Source organism: Halichoeres trimaculatus, unplaced genomic scaffold (assembly GCF_033239565.1).
Source record: "Halichoeres trimaculatus isolate MK-OKI-2021-1 unplaced genomic scaffold, fHalTri1.1 fHalTri1_scaffold_5, whole genome shotgun sequence".
In the NCBI taxonomy this organism is placed as follows: domain Eukaryota; kingdom Metazoa; phylum Chordata; class Actinopteri; order Labriformes; family Labridae; genus Halichoeres; species Halichoeres trimaculatus.
Genome location: NW_027437183.1, coordinates 2,423,260 through 2,442,830, shown reverse-complemented (window position 1 = coordinate 2,442,830; position 19,571 = coordinate 2,423,260). Strand labels below are relative to the sequence as shown.

General features: G+C 42.3%; 1 protein-coding gene across 1 annotated transcript in view; it reads left to right on the top strand.

Moving 5' to 3' along the window:
• Positions 1 to 19,571, top strand: part of fras1 (Fraser extracellular matrix complex subunit 1) — a 113,639-nt gene that overhangs the window by 45,516 nt on the left and 48,552 nt on the right. The window contains exons 18-27 of the mRNA XM_074670703.1: positions 919 to 1,059; positions 3,228 to 3,374; positions 4,231 to 4,386; positions 4,482 to 4,628; positions 4,706 to 4,852; positions 6,944 to 7,084; positions 7,211 to 7,351; positions 7,433 to 7,573; positions 9,890 to 10,163; positions 14,162 to 14,246. Of these exons, the coding sequence (XP_074526804.1) occupies positions 919 to 1,059; positions 3,228 to 3,374; positions 4,231 to 4,386; positions 4,482 to 4,628; positions 4,706 to 4,852; positions 6,944 to 7,084; positions 7,211 to 7,351; positions 7,433 to 7,573; positions 9,890 to 10,163; positions 14,162 to 14,246 (1,520 nt within the window). The remainder of the gene's footprint in view (positions 1 to 918; positions 1,060 to 3,227; positions 3,375 to 4,230; positions 4,387 to 4,481; positions 4,629 to 4,705; positions 4,853 to 6,943; positions 7,085 to 7,210; positions 7,352 to 7,432; positions 7,574 to 9,889; positions 10,164 to 14,161; positions 14,247 to 19,571) is intronic.

The following is a 19,571-nucleotide window of genomic DNA, read 5'->3' as shown; positions in this document are numbered from 1 at the left end:
TGCTTTTTTAGTGGCGATGCACCAATATTAAAAATTTGGCTGAAACCGATATTGGATATTATTATTGTTGTTAAGGCCGACAACCAATATTTACCAATAACAATATTGGTAAAAATAATAATAATAATAATAAAAAAACAGAGCTGATGTGTCAAGGTAGTTCAGAGGGTAAGAGTGGCAAGATTGTGAGAAAAGACGACCAAGGATGCAGCCACCAAGAAGAATGTGATAAAAAAAAAAAGTATGTTTTTGGATTCAAAACAGGAAGAGAAACATAGAAGAAGAGAGTCCACTCTTCTTAGGTAGTTTTGGTGTTCACATAGCCAGAGAAAACAAGATTATTTGGGTCTTGAAAGATCGTTAGAGATGCTCTGAAAATGGCCGGCAGGAAATGAGTTAATATTGGCAGATACGGATATTGATACTGATATATCATGTATCCTTATTTTTCAGCATATTGTCATGAATAAAGGTGTGAATATGTGTTTGAGCTGACAGGTTGGGCTGGGATGATATAATATTCTTGTGATTTGATTCTATTATGATTGTTTTGGGGTGCGGATTACATTTAAATTGCGATTCTTCGATATTTACGATTTTTAGTTTGCTTTTTGAACACCACACCAGAAAAAGTTAAATGATGATGATAATGTCTGCAGACTATATCAGGAACCATATTTTCCCACAAAATGCAAATTATGTGAGTCAGAGAGAAACATTTCGCCCTCTGCTGGAGAAAAGTGGTAACTTTTTCCGATCCAGTTTATAAACTAAGACTAAAATGAAAAATTTGAATTTGAAAAAAGGATTTTGATATTACCAACTAGAAAAAAATCTTCACGTATTCTAGATCGGATTGCAGATCTATATTATTCTTAATATTAAAACCTGTCCTCTGTGTGTGTGTGTGTTTCTCAGAGTGTCACTCCTCCTGCGGACTTTGTTACGGACCGTCTGCAGAAAACTGCACTTCCTGTCCCGCCCTCTCCAGCCTGCACGAGGGACGCTGTGTCCACACCTGTCCACAGGGCTTCTTCAGCCAGGACAACCAGTGCCAAGGTGAGAATACAAACACACACACACATAGACTCACACACACATCCCCCTGTATGGTTCTTTAAAAGCTGAGCAGCATGGCTCTGTGATTTCCTGACTTTCCTGAATGCATCAGAAAGAATAACCCTGTACAGATTTTGAGGACAGACTTGACAAAGCTCGACTTGGCTGTAAACAAAGCAGCGTTCAGGAACAGGAAGTTAATGCCCTGGTGTTGGTGTGGCGTTCACCTTTGAAGCAGTCTGGGTTTCACTGTTAATCTTGTTTACAGTGACTGATCTGTGTGTTAGTGTGTGAGTGTGAGGCTTCAGCACAGACGCAGAGCGACTCAGTGAAGATTAATGATGTCTTCAGAGACGTCTCCCTGTGGGACGTTAGATAAATGTCCTGTTTGTCCTGCTGTCCTGCTGTCCTGTGGTGATGATGTCATTAGAGCTGCAGACCGCCTGCAGCAGAGACGCCGTGTCTCTGTCTGAGACTCATCAGAAACTTTATCAGCTCAGAGGTTTTATTCTCTGCAGTCACACACAGCTGCACTTAGAGCAGGATCAATACGCTTTATGATAGCAGTGAATCACATGACTGAGTGTGTGTGTGTGTGTGTGTGTGTGTGTGTGTGTGTGTGTGTGTGTGGGTAAATGAGATGGCAGAGAGTCATCTGTGCAGTCCAGAGCAGATGCTTTGGTTCAGTTGTTAGTGTTTTACCGTTAGCCGATTATTAGCATGATGCTAACATGTTCCTGCTAACTAGCCGCTAAAGCTAACGTCATGTTCAATAAAATGCCCCCTCCAAAAAAAAAGAAAAAAAAAGAAAACATAACACCTGAGAGACTCAACTTGCTTCTGTTCATCCTAAATATTGTCTCTTCTTTCTGTCCTCTTTTATCCTTTGTCTCCTCCCTCTGTCTCCCCTTTGTCTCACCTCTGGCTCTCCTCCTTCTCTCCTCTGTCTATTCTCTCTGTCTCCTCCTTGTCTCTCCCCTGTCTCTCCTCTGTCTCCCCTCTGTCTCCCCTCTGTCTCCCCTCTGACTCTCTTCTGTCTCCCCTCTGTCTCCCCTCTGTCTCCCCTCTGTCTCCCCTCTGACTCTCCTCTGTCTCCCCTCTGTCTCCCCTCTGTCTCCCCTCTGACTCTCCTCTGTCTCCCCTCTGTCTCCCCTCTGTCTCCCCTCTGTCTCCCCTCTGACTCTCCTCTGTCTCTCCCCTGTCTCCCCTCCGACTATCCTCTGTCTCGCCTCTGTCTACTCTATGTGTCTCCTCTATCTCCCCTCCCTCTGCCCTCTATCGACTCCCTGTCTCCCCTCTGTCTCTCATCTGACTCTTCTCTATCTCCCCTCTGTCTCCCCTCTGTCTCCCCGTGTCTCCCCTGTGTCTATCTACTCCCTGTTTCCCCACTGTTTCTCTTCTGACTCTTCTCTTTCTCCCCTCTTACTCTCCTCTGTCTCCCCTCTGTCTCTCCTCTGACTCTCCTCTGTCTCCCCTTTGACTCTCCCCTGTCTCCCCTTTGACTATCCTCTATCTCCCCTCTGTCTCCCCTCTATCTACTCCCTGTCCCCCCTTGTCTCTCTTCTGACTTTTTTCTATCTCATCTCTGTCTCCCCTCTGTCTCTCATCTGGCTCCCCTCTGTCTCCCCGTGTCTCCCCTGTGTCTGTCTACTCCCTGTCTCCCCTCTGTCTTTTTTCTAACTCTTCTCTATCTCCCCTCTGTCTCCCCTCTGTCTCTCCTCTGTCTCCCCTCTGTCTCCCCGTGTCTCCCCTGTGTCTGTCTACTCCCTGTCTCCCCTCTGTCTCTCTTCTGACTCTTCTCTATCTCCCCTCTGTCTTTCTTCTGACTACTCTCTGTCTGCCCCTCTGTCTCTCCTCTGTCTCCCCTCTGTCTACTCCCTGTCCATAATTTCTCCTCTCTGTCTCCTCCTGGTCTCTCCTCTGTCTGTCCCCTGTCTCTCCTCTGTCTCCTATTGGTGTCCTCCGTGTCTCTCCTCTGTCTCCTCCCTTGTCCGCCCACTCTCTCCTCTGTCTACCCCTCTGCCTCCTCTGTCTCTTCTCTGTATCTCCTCTGTCATCCCTCTGTCCGTCCTCTGACTCCTCTCTGTCTTTCCTCTGTTTCCCCCCTCTTTCCATCCTCTGTCTCTCCTCTGTCTCTCCTTTGTCTCTCCCCCTGTGTCTCCCCTCAGAGTGTCACCCGTCCTGTCAGTCCTGTACTGGTCCCTCCCAGGCGGACTGCTCCTCCTGTTCCCTCTTCACCTCCTTAGAGAGCGGGTACTGCAGGACCAGCTGCAGGGACGGAGAGTTCCTGAACCCAGAGACCGGACACTGCCTCCGTAAGTCTGTGTTTGTGGTTATCTTTACAACTGAAGTGTGTTGTAGCGACTGTGTTTATTGGTTAGTGGATGAGCAGACTTTAGGAACAACCTTTAATCCCAGACTTAAAGAAGTGGATCACAGTCAAACAGGAGGATTATCAGCAGGTGGTATCATCATACTCACTCCTACGCCAACGTGTTTCTGTAATCCAGCGGTTTTTGTCTTTACATCATGATGACATCATGAGCGATCATTTGTTTCAGTTCAGTTGGTTAGTTTCTGGTTAGAAAAGGAGCCAGTAGATCTGCACTGACAGGTAACTCTAAGTTTTTGTTCATACGTCCAGTTTTTGGTGACTCAGCTCCCGCTCTGAGTCTCTGATGTTTGTGTTTGTGTTAAAAAAAACTGCTTCCTGTTACAGTCTGAGCTCTGATCTGACTCACTGCAGTTTTCTCCCTACATGTTGGAAAGTTTTCAGATTAAAGACTTTTATTTACGTCAGAGTTTAACAGCATCTGGAGCTAAAAATAAACCTCACACCAAATAACACACGTCGTCATGGAAACAGCAAAAAGTAGGAGAGTCTGAAACAAAAACATTCACACAGAGATAAAACCAGACCAAGGACAGTTATTTACACTTTCACACACACACACATACATACGATCAGCTGATCAATCAATAAATAATCAGTCAGTCTTTGTTTCACTGTAGTCACCATCATCAAACACCGTCCTCAGCTTTTAGAGCAGAGAGCTGAAACCAGGTCTACCTGAGTCCCTGAGACCACCTTCTTTTTTGATGTAACAATCTCTTCCAAAATAAGCCTCAATGAATGCTAAGATGATGTCACTTCCTGTGTGTTACCTGCAGGGTGCAGCTCAGACTGTGGGCGGTGCTCTGCCGACCTGCAGACAGGTGTGGGCAGCGTGTGTGTTTGGTGTAAGGAGGTGAAGAAATGGCTGCTGGGAGATCACTGCGTCTCTGAGTGTCCCCGAGGAACCTACGGACACCACGGAGTGTGCAGCAGTAAGCTCACCTGTGCACACCTGTCCTCACATCTACCTGTGTCATATAACAACCTTTATACTGTATGAAGTTACATGTTCCTAACTTCTTCCAAGGATGCCATGTGTCATGTGACTCCTGTGGAGGGGCGGGGCCTCAATCCTGCACCTCCTGTCCGGTCAGCAGGGTCCTGCTGCCTTCAGGTCTCTGTGATGCTAAATGTCCCCTTGGTTACTATGACAACCATCATGGCACCTGCCAAGGTGAGTGAAGAACACACCTTAGCGTGAACTTAAAGGGATTAACTGTTTGACCCTGACCTCACCTGTGCTGTCCACAGCCTGTGACAGTCAGTGTCTCACCTGTGAGGTGGGCGGAGCCTGTACGTCCTGCAGAGACCCCACCAAGGTGCTGCTGTTTGGAGAGTGTCAATACGACACCTGTGCTCACCAGTACTACCTGAATACAAGCTCCAGGGTCTGCAGAGGTATACACACACACACACACACACACACACACACACACACACACACACACACACACACACACACACACACACACACTCACACACAATCATCAAAGTGAGTATTGAATAAATATTTAATTAGCATCGAGAGGCTGTGAGGAGTTTCTAAGTGGTCTTGAAAGAGTCTTACTTCTAGATTTATGCCCTATCACAATCCTCCTAAATGCTCTGTCTCATCTTCCTGATTGGGTCGGACAGGACCAGATTGATTTACGCCACGTCGAAGTCTCTATGACAACACCACGCTAGCTGACAAAGTTTAGAAATGAGAAGAGAGATCTGTGTTTTTCTCTGCTGAAAATGATTTCTGTGATTAATTTAGTAGTGATGGTGGACACTGGAGCCTAACTGTCAGACAGAAAACAGGAGAGAGATAGAGCACGAGCTAAAGGCTAAAAGGGCTAAACTGTTTGTGCTAATGTTGCCTCCAACCCACAGTCAGCAGTTATTCTGCTGTGGTCTGTTCAAACTTGAGAGTCTATCAATAAAATGAAGAGTGAGGTTACGTTAGCTCTGATTGGTAGATGACTGGCAGGACATAACCAGGATTCACTAACGTTACACTTTACAGACATGTCTTAGAGCACCTGGCTGCCAGCTGAGCTAAATATAAACAGCTACCAAACTATATGCAAACTGAAAGTGTTTACTTGTTGTCACGTTAGCCAAGAGATACGTCGGAGCACTGGGCTGCCGATAGCGCTCAAATAGCCGGCTACTACAACGTTAGCTTGATGTCACGTTTCAAACTGTAGCGCTACATAACTGTACTGATAAATACCTTACCTCAGCGCGTTGTACAGTTAAAAGTTGCCTTGAAGAAATAAATTTTGTTTTGATCCGATCTCCATTTAATTCCAAAACAAACACAGGCCTCACTTAGGCCTGAACCACACTGATATGGATATTTTTTTGATCGGATATCTTTGTCCTCAAAAAAAAAAAAAATCTCCGTCCACACCACAGAAATATCTCTGTCCATACGAAGAGGCCAACTGAAAAGGATCGCCTCTAAAGCCTGCAATACCATGCCTGGCCGATACGTGGCAGGTTAGCAAAATGTGAAAACCATAGAAGAAGAACATTATGAGCATGCACAGTCAAACACAGTGACTTGTTGCTAGGCGCCTGACGTCATCCCGTCAACACCAGCTCAGTTTAACACCGCTACACGGATCAACTCAACCGGATATTTTTTTTATTTCTTCACTTTTTTATCCTTTTTTAAAAATCTCTGTTTATGTGGGTGAAATCGCCGTGTTCGTGTGGTTGAGAGGCCCAATCGGACAGAAAAATGTGCGTTTAGGAATATATCCATATACGTGTGGTTCAGGCCTTGTGGTTCAGACTCCGGGCCACAAGGTGGCGAGGGAGAGCAATTAAAACAGATCCTTCTTTTAGCATATTAAAATACACAAAACAAAAAACTGGATTTAGATTATCTGCAGTTGTTTCTTTAAAGTCAAACCTGGTGACCTGAGGTTAACCACAGTGTGTCCCTGTTAACTGGTGACTGTCAGCTGACAATCACTGACACATTCAGCTGAGAGTCACCAGTTAGAACGGTCACTCTTTGCTCCAAAACACCGGATGCTCCGTAACGATTAAAACTTGATAGAAGTTGACTCCATGGTGTGGTATCGTCTCTGAAAATTGACCACAGGACATTTCATGCTGCTGATTTTTTTAATTTAGTGTTAAAAGAACAATTTTGGTCTATTCACCAGTGCTGTAAACCTGCATCATGCTAAACAAACACACACTGATCAAGATTTTATTTCATTAACGTTAAATTTTGATTGATGAAAATGATAATTGAACTGTTTTATGCCTGACTGAATGAAACTGTCTGAAAGTAGACTAACAGACAGGTGATAACAGAGGCTGACATAAATCATTGTTTCAAATAATCTGATCTCTTTCTCTGCTCTGACCTCACCTTCTGTTCCCTCACTGCTAATCCCACACACACACACACACACACACACACACACACACACACACACACACACACACACACACACACACACACACACACACACACACACACAGAGTGTGACTGGAGCTGTAACGCCTGCAGAGGTCCCCTGAGGACAGATTGCGTCCAGTGTATGGACGGCTACGTGCTGCAGGATGGAGTCTGCACCCAGAGCTGCTCACCTGGATTCTTCCAGGACGGGGACAGGTGTGTCGGTGAGTGCAACAGGAAGCTCACATCAGCTGACTCATATCTGCTTTGTCATGGCTTCTAATGGTGTGTGTGTGTGTGTGTGTGTGTGTGTGTGTGTGTGTGTGTGTGTGTGTGTGTGTGTTTGTCAGGTTGTGATGCTCACTGTGAGGAGTGTGTGGGGCCCGGTCAGTGTGAGCGTTGCTCTCCTCCGTTCTCCTCTCTGCAGGGTGTCTGCGTCCGCGACTGTGGGAGGAGCTTCTTCAAGGACGCCGCCACACACACCTGCAAACGTAAACACTCTCTGAAAACACACTCTGTGATGACACACACACACACGCTTTGGGTCACACTCTGTGTTTCACCTCCCACAGCGTGCTCCTCAGACTGTGTCCTCTGTGACGGAGGGAGTCGCTGCACGGCCTGCTCAGAACACACCTACCTGCTGGAGGGTTACTGCACACCTGACTGTGGGCGGGGCTTCTACGCTGACCAGAAGACGAGGAGCTGCTCTGGTAAAAACATCAACTACTTTTCTTCCAACTTCTCTGACATATTACAAAGTTAACCAGGTTAACTTGTCTGGTCAGGTGACCACGCTGACTCACCTTTACCTGGTGTAATCTGTTACTAACGGTTTAAAAACTAGTTTAATCTCTGCTCGTCTGCAGCTGATCAGATGTTTCTCTGTGTGTAAACGAGCTAGGGAGGATCATCAATAATAAAAAATCACCTCCAGACAACGTCACCAAAAACACAGTCTGTTGGTTGCTAGGCAACAGGCAGGCTAACCAGTGGTGGGGCTAACATGCTGAGCGTCAGGTTACTTAACTTAATGTGTAACTACAGCACAAACACACTGAAACACACACACACACACACACTTTCTCTTTCAGTGCTGATGTTAATAAAGCAGCACAGAGCACGGTTGAAGATGAACGCACTCACACACACACACACACTCTTAATACTACTAATAAGTATTTTGTACTAATGAGTATTTTGATGTGTGTATGTAGACAGAGTGTGATTTGAGGTGTGTCACAGTCCAGCTCAGACTGTGGTCTCTGTGAACCCAGACACAGACTAACAGGAACTAACAGCTGAGATTATCATCCTGTTTTAACCCTGATGAATTCATATCCAGCACACTCTGGTAAAAAGCTGATTTAAATATTCAGATGAACCCAGTCTCTGTCTGCTCTTTCCTGTAGGTTTTATTTTAGAGCTGAGACCGAGAGAGGCAGAGGGAGTCTGCAGGCACAGAGCTGATTTATTCTGTGTGACTGAAGATTATTTTAATAGAGGATTAAATTATCTCTCAGCTCTCTGATAGTTCAGTTTGATTTCAGAGCAAAATGAACATTTCCAGCCTCCAGGCTCCAAAAACACCCCACATCATCTCAGTTTAACGCCCCAACTTTTCATTTCTGCAGACAAAGACAAAGAGTTTTTAATGATAGGGTGTGTGTGTGTGTGTGTGTGTGTGTGTGTGTGTGTGTGTGTGTGGGTGAGAAAGAGAAAGAGTCCTGGTAGCTTCATTATAGAGAAATAATGAGTGCACAACAAACAGTGAGAAAACGCTGATCTTTAAAAACTTCATCAACATCACTGCTCCAGTTTACAGCAGGTCTCCACGGAAACGGCTTCATCAGGCCGACGCTGAGAGAAAGTCTGACATCCCATTAATCCACTGATTCATTCTTACTTAGTTAGTTAGTCAGTTAGTTGGGTCGACAGTTAGCTCGTTAGTAGGTAAGTGAGTTGATTGGATAGTTAGTAAAAATGTTTGTTAGTAAGATGTTTGTTTGGTCAGTTAGTTTGTAGGTAAATTGGTTGGTTGATTGGCTGTTAGTAAGTTGATTATTTAGTTGGTTAGTTGGTTAGTTAGTAAGTTGGCTGTATGTTGGTAAGTGGGTTGGTTGTTTAGTTAGTTAGCTGGTTATATGGTTAGTTGGTTAGTTAGATAGTTAGTGGGTTAGTTAGTTATGTATTAGTTGGCTGGTGAGTCAGTTAGTTAGTCACTAAGTTACTTGGTTGGTTAGTTTGTTAATGGTTTGTTATGTGGTAAGTTGGTTGTTTAGTAAGTGAGTAAGTTAGTAAGTTGGTTATTAAGTTAGTTAGTTGATTGGTTAGTTGTTTAGTTAGTGAGTTAGTTGGCTGGTTAGTTAGTTAGTTAGTTAGTTTGTTATGTGGTTAGTTGGTTGTTTAGTAAGTTGGTTAGTTAGTTTGGAAGTGAGTGAATGGGTTAGTAAGTTAATTAATTGGCCGGTTAGTAAGTTGGTTAGTGAGTGTTTGAGTTAGTTTGTTGGTTAGTAGATGGCTGTTTAGATAGTTAGTCAGTCGGATAGATGTTAGTGAGTTAGTCAGTTAATAGGTGAGTTAGTTAGTGAGATAGTAGTTTGTTAGTTGGTTACTTAGTTGGTGGGTATGTTATGTGGTTTGTTGGTTGGTTGGTTAGTGAGTGAGTGAATTAGGTATTGATTATTGAGTTTGTTAATTGGTTGGTTATTAAGTTGGTTAATTATTTTGTTGGTTGGTTAATTTGTTAGTTAAGTAGATAGTTAGTTTGCTTCTTAGTTAGTTGGTTTTTTATGTGGTTAACTGGTTGGTTATTGAGTTGGTTAGTGATTTGGTTAACTAGTGCATGAGTAAGTTATTAAGGGTGTTAGTTATCCAGTCAGTTAGTTAACTAGTCAGTTAGTTAGTCAGTCAGTCAGTTAGTATGTTGGTTGGTTATGGAGTTAGCTGGTTTACTGTCCCAGTTTCTCTCAGTTATCAGAAGTGATTGATGCCACTCTCTTTGTTTTTCTCTTTCTCCGTCTCTCTAGCCAACAGCAGACCCCCATCTCTGCAGGTGAACGGGTCTTTGCAGGTTCCTGTTGGGGGCGAGACCTTGCTGCCCCCCACCCTCCTGCAGGTGAAGGACCCTGACAGTCCACCTGAGCGTCTGGTCATTCATCTGGTCCAGAGCCCCAGTAACGGTCAGCTGATCCTGATCCGAGGAGAGGGGGGAGGACAGGAGCTGAGTCAGGACGACACCTTCACATGGGCGGAGCTCAGAGCAGGGCGGGTCCGGTTCAGACATCAGAGAGACTTGTCCAGGTGAGTCTCACAGAGTCTGTGGTGTTAGTCTGAGCTGATTCAGAGTCAGTGAATCAGGCTCTGACAGAGACTCGGGGGATTCGTCGGTCTGCTGCGCCCACAGAGGAGGAAACCCTGCAGACTTTCCTGATGAGCATGAAGGGCAAAGCTGTGACTCTGCAAACCTTCAAATCTCTTTGTATTCACGTTTCCCTCAGAGTGTCTCCTCACTGTCTGCGACACGCTGAGGCTCCAACCGACAGACGGCGGCTTGAATTAATTTCTCCTACATAACGAACGGTCAGGGCTCAGGCTAATCAATCTATGATAAAGATATATATATAAAACACATGTCTGTTAATCTTTCAGCCTTTTCATGTTATAATCCTGTTAAAACACTGACCACATTCACTCCGCCTCAAACCCCCTCCTCCTTTAGAGAGCTTTTAAAGAGCTTCAGGGAAACTACATGTCAGTGACTTTTATGATTCACCATCTTATTGATTCTGCCTGAACTGTTGGCGCTCCTTCCTCTCACTGTATAATATCCTGTTTATTACCCTCACTTATTATCAGCCCTAACCCCCACCACCACCCCACGACTGGAAACGCCGTCTCCAACAGTCTCAAAAACAAGTTTCCACCACCTCAAGAATAACCACTGCCCATCACTCTCTACCGCCAAAACCCACATTACTGATTTATCATTTTATTTATTCATTTATTTTATTTATTTCATTCTTTTGTAAACAAAAATTGATACAAAGAAAAAATAATAGATTCCAAAACTGAATGAAGAGTGGAAGAAACAAGAAAAACTCTTATTGTATATAAATCAATCACATGACAATAATATAAGAAAATAACAAAACTACACTGCTGCAGAAAAACATGCCTTTTAACATTTCATTCTTTTCAAAAAAAGAAAAAGACAAAAACAGCCAACAAAAAGACATCAGCCATCAGAATTAGAATCAAGTTTTATTGCCAAATATATTTACACATACAAGGAATTTGGTGCATTGGTGCTAACAGTTAACAAGAACAGGAAAATAACATGATCACGGAAATAAGACAGAATCACAAACTGTACACTAGATTATAGAAAAAGTTAAGATATAAAATGTTAAAATATACAAAAAATAAAGAATATTTATTGAAAAAAGAAAAAGAAAATAAAAATAGTGATGAGAAATATAGAATACAGGTATTGACGACTGTATCAGCGTCCTTCTTTGGTACCACCACCAATCTAATCAATAAACTTCAGAGTTTTGAACAAGTTCTGTTTCTATGACCCATCATGAAATTCAGCGCAAGTCGGAATTTAACCCTTAATACCTCCTAAATCTCTAAATAACAATCCAAATACATGTATTATACTTCATGTTCATGGGAAAAACAGGACGGACAATTAAAACAGACTTTTCAATTAAAATGAAATAAATATATAATGTAATATATACTCGAGACAAAGTGGTCAATGCTGATGACTGTGTAGCACTGCGTAACTGTGTCATACTCGTCAAAAACTAGTATGCATCATAGGAGCTTACAAACAGAGCGGCGTAACTTTGTAACCTTCTCTATTTTCTTATTTACATATATTTTTTAGCATCGTAAAGTTGAAACAAGCACCATGTAAGTCAAAGACCTCCTGTACATCCAAAACCCGCTGCCTGCCTCTTCAACTATATCCGTTCCTGGGACCACATCAACCCTGTTCTCAAAAACCTTCACTGGTGCCGCATCAAATTAAAAATCCTCTTTCTCACCAAAGCACTCCATTACCAGGCCCCCTCTTACTTTAAAGACATCCTACACCACCTGCTGCACCCTCTGCTCCTCACACACAAACCTCCTGACTGCCCCTATAGGACCAATGCTGCCTTCTATTTGTTCTCTGAAGTCGGGAGTGGGAATCACGTCATCTCCGAGTTCAGTCAGAAAAACTTGCCGTAACAGCAGTATATCTATATATAAACATCAAATTACTATATATACGGTTGATTTATTGCAACAAACACCAGTCAGAAACAGCTCGAAATGAGGTCTCCACAAAAACTGCTCCCCCTGGTGGCTGGCTGCAGTCTGGGTTTAAAAATCCATCTCCCCAGTCATTCCAGATGGGCTGTGGTCAAACTTAAAAAAATTAATACACCTGGTAGAAATGTTTCTCACGTCTGATTGTTGTGGTGATTTGAAGATATCATTTGGCTGTCTTGTATTAACGTCTTCTTTTTACTGAAGAGTTTCGTTTTTATTAATTATTAGAGGTTAAAAACAAGATTTTACATAATGTTTAACGATGATTGACAGCTGCTGTTCTTGTGGTTTTTTTTTTTTCAGGGATTGTAAAATATGTCAGGAGGTAGAGTCAGGAAGTGATTAGACTCTCGAAAGAAAAAAAATAATTATTATTTTTGTCACCCAGCTCCACTCAGATTCTCCCAGAATCCCTCACAGTCTGTACTGCGCAGACCCCGGGGGTATTTTGGTTTTAAAACCGTACAATGATAAATGCCTGAGCCACGCTGTCCACTCTATATACAGTCTATGGTCAGAAATGCTAAAATAAAAACGATTCTAACAAGAGTTTACTATTTTACTGTATATTTATTTTTGAAAAGGGCTCTATGGGAAAAAAAAAAAATTATTATCATCCTGTTTCTTACCCTCTCTTTACGTTATCCTGCTTGTAGCCAGCCCCAGAGATAAAGAATCAGTTTTAAAGCAGGGTCCGGGTTATTGTGCTTATATTATGTCCAATCAGAACCAGGGATAATTCTGGTGTCCCCCTGGGCTGGTGAAACTTTTGAACCCTGGTGTTTGAATTTTTTGCTGTCGCTCTGATTAATGCAGCTCTTCCTCAGAGTTCGTTCCCATTAACCTTGGTGGGAGCGGAGATGTATTTATACCGCTCAGATAATGTGGGCCAAATGTTCCCTGCATTAGTTCTGCTGTTTGAGTGTTTGATAGTGATATGAGAGATCAAACAGAGGAGTAATGTGCTCAAAGGAGGACAAACAGCCTGTTCAGAGCTCTGTTTCCATCGCTCCAGCTGTGTCTCCGTCCGTTTCACAGCCTTCAGTCTGAACCCGAGCCAAACGTCCGCTCGGCCAATCAGAGCAGACACATTGAGCTCATCGGACCGTCCTGACTCAGCTGCTTTTTACACTCAGATGGATCCGTGCCAGAGATTTAACCGACCACCATCCTCCGCACGCTCTGAGCCATTAGATTAATGGGCGCTATAAAAGTCCAATCCTCACACAGGATCGAAGCAGCAGATTACTGACATATTTCTCAAATTATTTAGAGTGGAGGATAATGGACACGAATACAGAGCCACAAACACAGAGCTGCAAACACAGAGCTGCAAACACAGAGCTGCAAACACAGAGCTGCAAACACAGAGCTGCAAACATAGATTCACAAATACAGATCTTCTCCAGGAGGGAAACATTCACTCCTGGAGCGATTCCTGGATCTAGATTATTCAGGATTAGGATCAGACTGACGGAGCATCAGATAAACAGAACATGAGTCATGACACAGACATAAACATGAAAACAAACATGAAAACATAAACATGAAAACATGAATGGCTGCACTGAGCTGTCTCCGTCTAAAATCAAACCTCCCCATGGTTTGATCTCCAGCTGCTGTCTCTGTCCCAGGGGATTATGGGTAATAAGGCGGCACTCTGAGAGGAGATACAGATGATGATAATGTGTGCAAGCAGGTGTGTGTGTGTGTTTAAGCAGATATGTGTGTGAGAGAGGGTCCCTCCCACTCTCTATGAAGTGATTAGTTCTAATGACTACACTCAAGGCAGGCCACCATGGACTCATTTTCCCAGGATCCCCCTGGGCAGGCAGAGAGTTGTTTCTGGGTCAGAGAGGATGAGAGTGTGAACACTTTGACTTGTTTGAATCTTGACTTAATAATCTGTTCACAGCTCATCTTTAGTTTCTCATTTTTCTCTTTTAACGTCTCTTTCTCTGTGGTGTCTGCAGGTCCGGACAGTTTGCTCTTCGAGTCTCTGACCCTCAGCTGTTTTCTGAACCTCAGACGGTCCAGGTCCAGGCTGTGTCCCTGCAGGTAAAGCCTCTTGAGTGTCAGCTGATCTGTACGCTGGTCGTGTCCAGATTAATGTGGTTCACGGTGTGTTAGTTGGTGTGTGGTGCACGGCAGCAGGACTCTGCCTGGAGCTCAGTCTGCATTTAGAGTTTAATAAAAATGATGAATAATGAGCCGAGCGGGACCAGAGGCAGACCCTGTAACTCCTCCTCAGGCTGCTGAGAGCTGGAGCTTCACTCAGAGCAAAGGAAAAACGACAACAACATAAAACTCTGTACAGACAGCTGTGACTCCCCTACATTTACAGCTTTAGGGGGGCGGTGACATTGTCAGGGGGGTGCAAGCGCAGAACGAGTGGTGGTTTTCCAGCTCTCTGTCAGCTATACGGAAAGTGCTTGTCTGTGCGTGTAAATGCAGAGCTTCACTGTACGCTAAAGATCACGTGCTCTTCCGTGCACGGTGAAGTTCTGAAAGGAGAAATGTGAACCCAACGATGTACAGACTACATCCCGTCATGAAAATTAGATAAATAACATATGGCTATTAAGTCTGTTTGACTAAAAAAACAAGCTACAGACCTGATTTATGAGAGAGGTAACTCTGAATCACTTCTGTTGTGATCTGGCGCTGTATGGAAAATAGCAATAACTCGACCACCAGAGGGGTGGGCCACCCCCCAAATAATGGTAGGGGAAACACCAGACAGTGACAACTAATGTTCTGTTAGGAAGAATAAAGATCTATCTAGTCAACGATAACACAACACAACGAAACAGCAACACAACTTTCTACAAAAAATACAAAAACCAACAATAACACAAAAATCCCCAGAAAAACTACACTACAAATCAAACACAACACCAACAATAAAAAAACATAAAACAACAATAACAACTAAAAAAACAATTAAACAACAACACAACAGCACAACAACAGTTACAACACAGCAAAACAACAAAACATCAACTTTTCTCACTATAGAACATATGAAAAAAATACAACACAATACAAAAAACATTACTACACTACAGAACATTAATACAGCAATAACAATAAAAAAACACAACAGCACAATAACAACAACAAAAAACAAAATAATAGACAAGCACAACAGCAACACAATATCAACAAAAACACATCAAGACAACAGCACAGCAATGACATGACAACACACACAACACAACAATAACACAACTGCACTACAAAACACCGATATACTACAACACAACACAAAAACACAACTACCCTACAAAACAGAACTATAACAGCACAACCACAGAACAATAATGCAACAACACAGTAACAACAAAACACAAAACAACACATTCACCTTGTTTCCTCTATTTCTCATTAAAATTATTATTGTTTCAATTTTCTGTAAATATTCATTTTTATTTTTACATTTTGATTATTATTTAATAATAATAATAATAATAATAATAATAATAATAATAATAATAATAATAATAATAATAATAATAATAATTATTATTATTATTATTATTATTATTATTATATATAGTTTTGTATATTTTATATCCGAAGTTTTTCTATACTCTATCTGCAATTTTCATTATTTTCTTCTTAATTGTTAGCACCAACACACCAATACAAATTCCTTGTATGTGTAAATGTACTTGGCAATAAAACTTGACTCTGATTCTGATTCTAACAACACAACATTAGCAACATCAACAAAGCAATGACATAACAAACACACCACAAAACAACACAGCAACAACCACAGCATGAGTGTGTCAGTCTGTGGACGTGTCGGTCTGTTAGCATGTCGGTCGTGGTTTATCACCTCAGGTGTGTTCTCTGGTATGACATCATCCTTTAAAAATACACTCACAGTGAGTCACCAGACGTCTCCGTCTGAGGTCAAAGGTCACGTCAATACCAGGGTTCATGTTCAGAGAATTTTCCTTCAAATCCTCCTCCAGACTGAGACAGAGCTCTGCATAACACACACACACACACACACACACACACACACACACACACACACACACACACACACACAGAGTCAGATTTATATTTTTAGTCGCATAGGTGAGGAGCTGCAGAGCGTGGTGATATGTGCTGAGTCTCTGTTAGCTGATGTTAGCAAGGTTAACATTAGTGTGGTTAGCATCACTGTGGCTTTCATTAGCGTGGTTAGCATCAATGTTGTTTTCATAGTCCATGTTATCCCCCTGGGTTGAATTAAGTATTTCTGATTTTAATTCTGATATTTATGGTGGTTAGCATTAGTGGGGCTATCATTAGCATGGCTTGCAATACCATAGTTAGGATTAATGTAGTTTGCACTAGTGTGGTTAGTTGTAGCGTGTTAGGCATTACTGTAGTTGGCATCATTGGGTGTATATAACTGTAGTTATTGTTAGTGTGGTTAGCATCAATGTGGTTATTTGTTAGCGTGACTAGCATAAGTAAAGTTTTTATCGTCCAGATTATCCCCCTGGCTTTGATAAAGTATTTCCTAATTTTTATACTAATGATTATGGTGTAAACATTGTAATTCTGTTATTTATGGTGGTTAGCATTAGTGTGGCTATCATTAGAATGGCTGTCATTAGCATGTTTATAATTAATGTGGTTAGCATTAAAGTGGTTAGTTTTAGCAAGATACTATTTTGGTTAGCATCATTGGGTTTAGTTTACTTTAGTTATTGCTAGTGTGGTTAGCATCAATGTGGTTTTTCATTAGCTCGGTTAGCATAAGTAAGGCTTTCAGTGTCCATGTTATCCCCCTGGGTTTGATAAAGTATTTTTTGATTTTAATTTTGATATTTATGGTGGTTACCATCCATATAATCAGAATTAGCATGGTTTGCATTACCGTGGTTAGCATTTAAGTGGTTAGTTTTTAGTGTGGTTAGCATCATTGGGTTTGTATTACTGTAGTTATTGCAAGTACGGTTAGCATCAGTCTGGATATTCTTCAGGATTAATAAAGTATTATTAATTCTGATATTGATCATCATGATGGTAGGCATTACCATGATTAGCAGTAAAGTGGTTCTCGTTAGCATTGTTTACACTACCAGGTTTAACATTAGTGTGGCTAGCATTAGCCTGGTTAGCATTAACGTGCTCCATTCCCCCTGGAATAAAAACAGAGTTTCTGATTCTGACTTTGGTCATTATGGTTATCATTAGGGTGGTTAGCATTAGCATGGTTAGCATCGCTGCATGGCTTTTTTCTGAGATCAGGTTTGTTCTAAACTGTTAGATTATTGAGATGAGACACACAGTTAATCCCAGATAATCCGTGTCTGACCGCTCATTTTTAAACTGTAACTGTGCTGAATCATCCATTTGTGTGTGTGCATGTGTGTGTGCGTGTGTGTGTGTGTGTGTGTGTGTGTGTGTGTGTGTGTGTGTGTGTGTGTGTGTGTGTGTGTGTGTGTGTGTGTGTGACTGTTCAGAGTCACACTGACCTCTGTTTCTGCAGTGATCTCTGACTGTGTCCTGGTATTTGCGGCTGTCGTCCTGCAGAGACGACAAACATGAACTCAGGTTTCTGTTTCTCACCAGACACACTCTCAGACACACACTGGAGTCAGCGTCAGGTGTTTCCTGCTCTGACATCAAACAGCATCGCTAACTGTTGTTCACACATGGAGTGTTTGTTCTGTCACAGAGTCAGACACATAAACTCACTGTCTCCAAATGAATGGGCATAAAGTTTAACAGAGAGGAGCAGGAAGGAGACGAGCAGAGAGAAAACTGAGCCAAAACTGTCCCTGAATACAGAGAGAGAAAAGAGATAGACCACACACACACAGACCACACACACACACACTCACACACATCACACATCTCGCACACAATTTATACCATCTCTGCTGACAGATTGAACGATTATCTCCCTGATGTGGAGAGTCATCATCTCCAGAAGCTGTCAATCAATGCTCCTTAAGCTCACACACATCGTGCACACACACATTAAAATTCACACAAACACAGACTGAGCTCATGCGGTGTGTGTGCCTCAGTGTAACTCGTAGATTTCTGTAGATAAACTGTCTGAGGATCAGAGACGGGGGAGGCTGAGAACAGTCAGTGTGATGTAACCCATCTCTCTCCGTCTGTCTCTGGCTGATCTGTGTGTGTGTGAGTGTGTGTGTGTGTGTGTGTGTGGTGACTGTGTTAAAAACATTTAAATATAAACTCAGTCCTCGTTCTGTCATGTAATGTTGAACACTTTTCTACGCTCACCAGCCACTTTGTTAGGCACACCTGTCCAACTGTTCGTTAACACAGATTTCTAATCAGCCAATCACATGGCAGCAACTCAATGCATTTATTCATGTAGACATGGTGAAGACGATCTGCTGCAGTTCAAAGCGAGCATCAGAATGGAGGAGAAAGGTGATTTAAGGGACTTTAAACGTGGCATGGTTGTTGGTCTGAGTATTTCAGAAACTGCTGATCTACTGGGATTTTAACCCACAACCATCTCTAGGGTTTACAGAGAATGGTCCCAAAAAGAGAAAATATCCAGTGAGCAGCAGTTCTGTGGGACAAAATGCCTTGTTGATGCCAGAGGTCAGAGGAGAATGGACAGACTGGTTGGAGCTGATAGAAAGGCAACAGTAACTCAAATAACCACTGGTTACAACCGAGGTCTGCAGAAGAGCATCTCTGAACACACAACACGTCCAACCTTGAGGCAGATGGGCTACAGCAGCAGAAGACCACACCGGGTGACCCTCCTGTCAGCTAAGAACAGGAAACTGAGGCTACAATTCACACAGCAACACCAAAACTGGACAATAGAAGATTGGAGAAACGTTGCCTGGTCTGATGAGTCTGGATTTCTGCTCCACATTCAGATGGTAGGGTCAGAATTTGGCCTCAACAACATGAAAGCATGGATCCATCCTGCCTTGTATCAACGGTTCAGGCTGCTGCTGCTGGTGTAATGGTGTGGGGGAGATTTTCTTGGCTCACTTTGGGCCCCTTAGTACCAACTGAGCATGGTTTAAAGTCCACAGAAAAAAGGGAAAAAAAAAGAAAAAAAGGGGGAAAAAGAAAAAAAATGAAAGAAAAAAGAAAAATAGATGGAAAAAAAGAAAAAAGAAAGAGAAAAGGGAAAAAAGAAGAAAAAAGAAAAAAAAAGAGAAAAAAGGGAAAAAAGAAAAATTAAGAGAAAAGAAAGAAAAAAGAAGAAAAAAGAAAAAAGAGAAAAAAAGTAAAAAAGAAGAAAGCAAAAAAGAACAAAAAGAAAAAAAATGAAAAAAGAAAAACATGAAAAAATGAAAAAGGGAAAAAAGAGAAAAATGAAAAAAAGAGTCAAAAGAAAAGAGAAAAAAGGGAAAAAATAGAAAAAAAGGA